The sequence below is a fragment of the Myotis brandtii genome, unplaced genomic scaffold (genome assembly GCF_000412655.1).
Source record: "Myotis brandtii unplaced genomic scaffold, ASM41265v1 scaffold305, whole genome shotgun sequence".
In the NCBI taxonomy this organism is placed as follows: Eukaryota; Metazoa; Chordata; class Mammalia; order Chiroptera; family Vespertilionidae; genus Myotis; species Myotis brandtii.
The window spans coordinates 386911-388687 of record NW_005361652.1 but is presented as its reverse complement, the minus strand read 5'-3'; the positions used below and the strand labels follow the sequence as shown (position 1 = coordinate 388687).

Below are 1777 nucleotides of genomic sequence, written 5' to 3'. Positions count from 1 at the left end.
GGGGGGTAAATATTTTCATTGATTTTTAGAGAGAGAGGGGAAGGGAGAGAAGCATCGACATGAGAGCTGAGAACAAAACATCAATTGGCTGCCTCCTGCACATCCCCTACCAGGGAATCGAACCAGTAACCTTTTTGTGCATGGGATGAAACGATGTCCAACCAACTGAGCCATACTGGGTGGAACAATATATTTTTATGAAGTACATCCTTTGTATTTGCTCATTATTTACAGATAAACTTTTCTGGTAGGATTGACTTATAGGACTCTTGTGTTGGAATCTTTTTTTTTAATTGCTATATCTTTTAAGAATATCTATGATTATCTAGGGACAATTAATCAAACAAACCAGTTGATTTCTCCACTTGAGTCCCACCTCAGCCTTTAAAGAGAAACATGTCCAAATGGGCTCCTTAGAGTTACCTTGTACTACTAGATAGGTCCCAAAATATTTTTCCCTAAATTTAAGTCATCCTGGTTGAGCTGCTCACTCTGGCCATTTGGGTATATCAAGGGTACCTCATCTTAATCCTTTTATTTAGATTTATTAATGAATGAATTATTTACATGTAGGGAAATATAAGACTTTGCCTAAATGAGATTATTTAAATGGAATTTTTCTATTGTTGCTATCCATCTTTCTAGAACCAAGATTTATTTGTGGATTAATGATCAGTTCTTTTACTTCTTTGGTGAATGTTTTATGATACAAATTCGAAATAGGTGACTATTTACTTATATGTTCTCTTTATATTTGCTAAATCTAATATCAAATGCGGTATTTCTAACTTGTGTTTTCTAGTCACAGTTTATTCAGTTTTCAAAGACCCTTTATAACTTATTTCATGGGGACCCTGAAGAAGAGTTGTTATATCAAGCCATTGCTGTTGTAACCAGCCTTTTGCTCAAAATGGAAGAAGTTGGAAGGACACTTCATAGCCCTACATCATCAGCCAAAGGATTCTCTGGTATACTTTGTGCTTCTGGAGGACCCAGTGAGGGGAAAACAGAAAGCCCCTTGGAGAAAGATCCCTCCTTGCTCAGGGAAGAACCTCAGTGGTCATTTGCATTTGAACAGATCCTTGCTTCTTTGTTGAATGAACCAGCAGTGGTGAGGTTTTTTGAGAAACCCATAGATGTAAAAGCCAAACTAGAGCACGCAAAAAACTCTCAGTTAAGTTCTAGAAACAAGATGTAAATCTTTTAACACGAATTGCCTATCAGACAAATTTACTAAGATTCCTGTAGTTGTCAGCTTGATTCCTGGGAGTAGAGATCAGGGATTTATTATGTTACCAAAATGTTTGAAAAAGATATTTGGAAACACAATGAATCATTCCTTTGTGGTAGTCTCTAATTTTTATATTCTCCAATACAAATGTAATTTTTAAAAATATTCTTTTTCAATTAAAGTTTACATTCAATATTATTTTGTATTAGTTTTAGGTGTATAGCATAGTGGTTAGACAATCATATACTTTACACAGTGATCCCCCTGATATTTCCAGTACCTTCCTAGTACCATATATAGTTATTATATCATCGACTGTATTTCCTATACTGTACTTTACATCCCCGTGACTACTTTGTAACTACCAATTTGTACTTCTTAATACCTTCACCTTTACAAAATATGCAGTATCAGGGGAGTGTGTTAAATATACCACCAGAGGGCGCCAATGTAAGACTTTTGGTAAAGAAATTACTAGTTTGCGCTGCTATTTCCATATGAATAACTGATAATTTTGAAAATGTGGTGTTAATGTTTGAGTATTAA

At 34.9% G+C, this 1777-nt stretch overlaps 1 protein-coding gene across 1 annotated transcript in view; it reads left to right on the top strand.

Annotated features, from left to right (window-relative positions):
• Window positions 1-1424, top strand: part of TBC1D8B (TBC1 domain family, member 8B (with GRAM domain)) — a 65711-nt gene extending 64287 nt beyond the window's left edge. The window contains exon 21 of the mRNA XM_005869859.2: window positions 803-1424. Coding sequence (XP_005869921.1) covers window positions 803-1198 — 396 coding nt within the window. The 3' untranslated portion in view covers window positions 1199-1424. The remainder of the gene's footprint in view (window positions 1-802) is intronic.
• The last annotated feature ends 353 nt before the right edge of the window (window positions 1425-1777 follow it).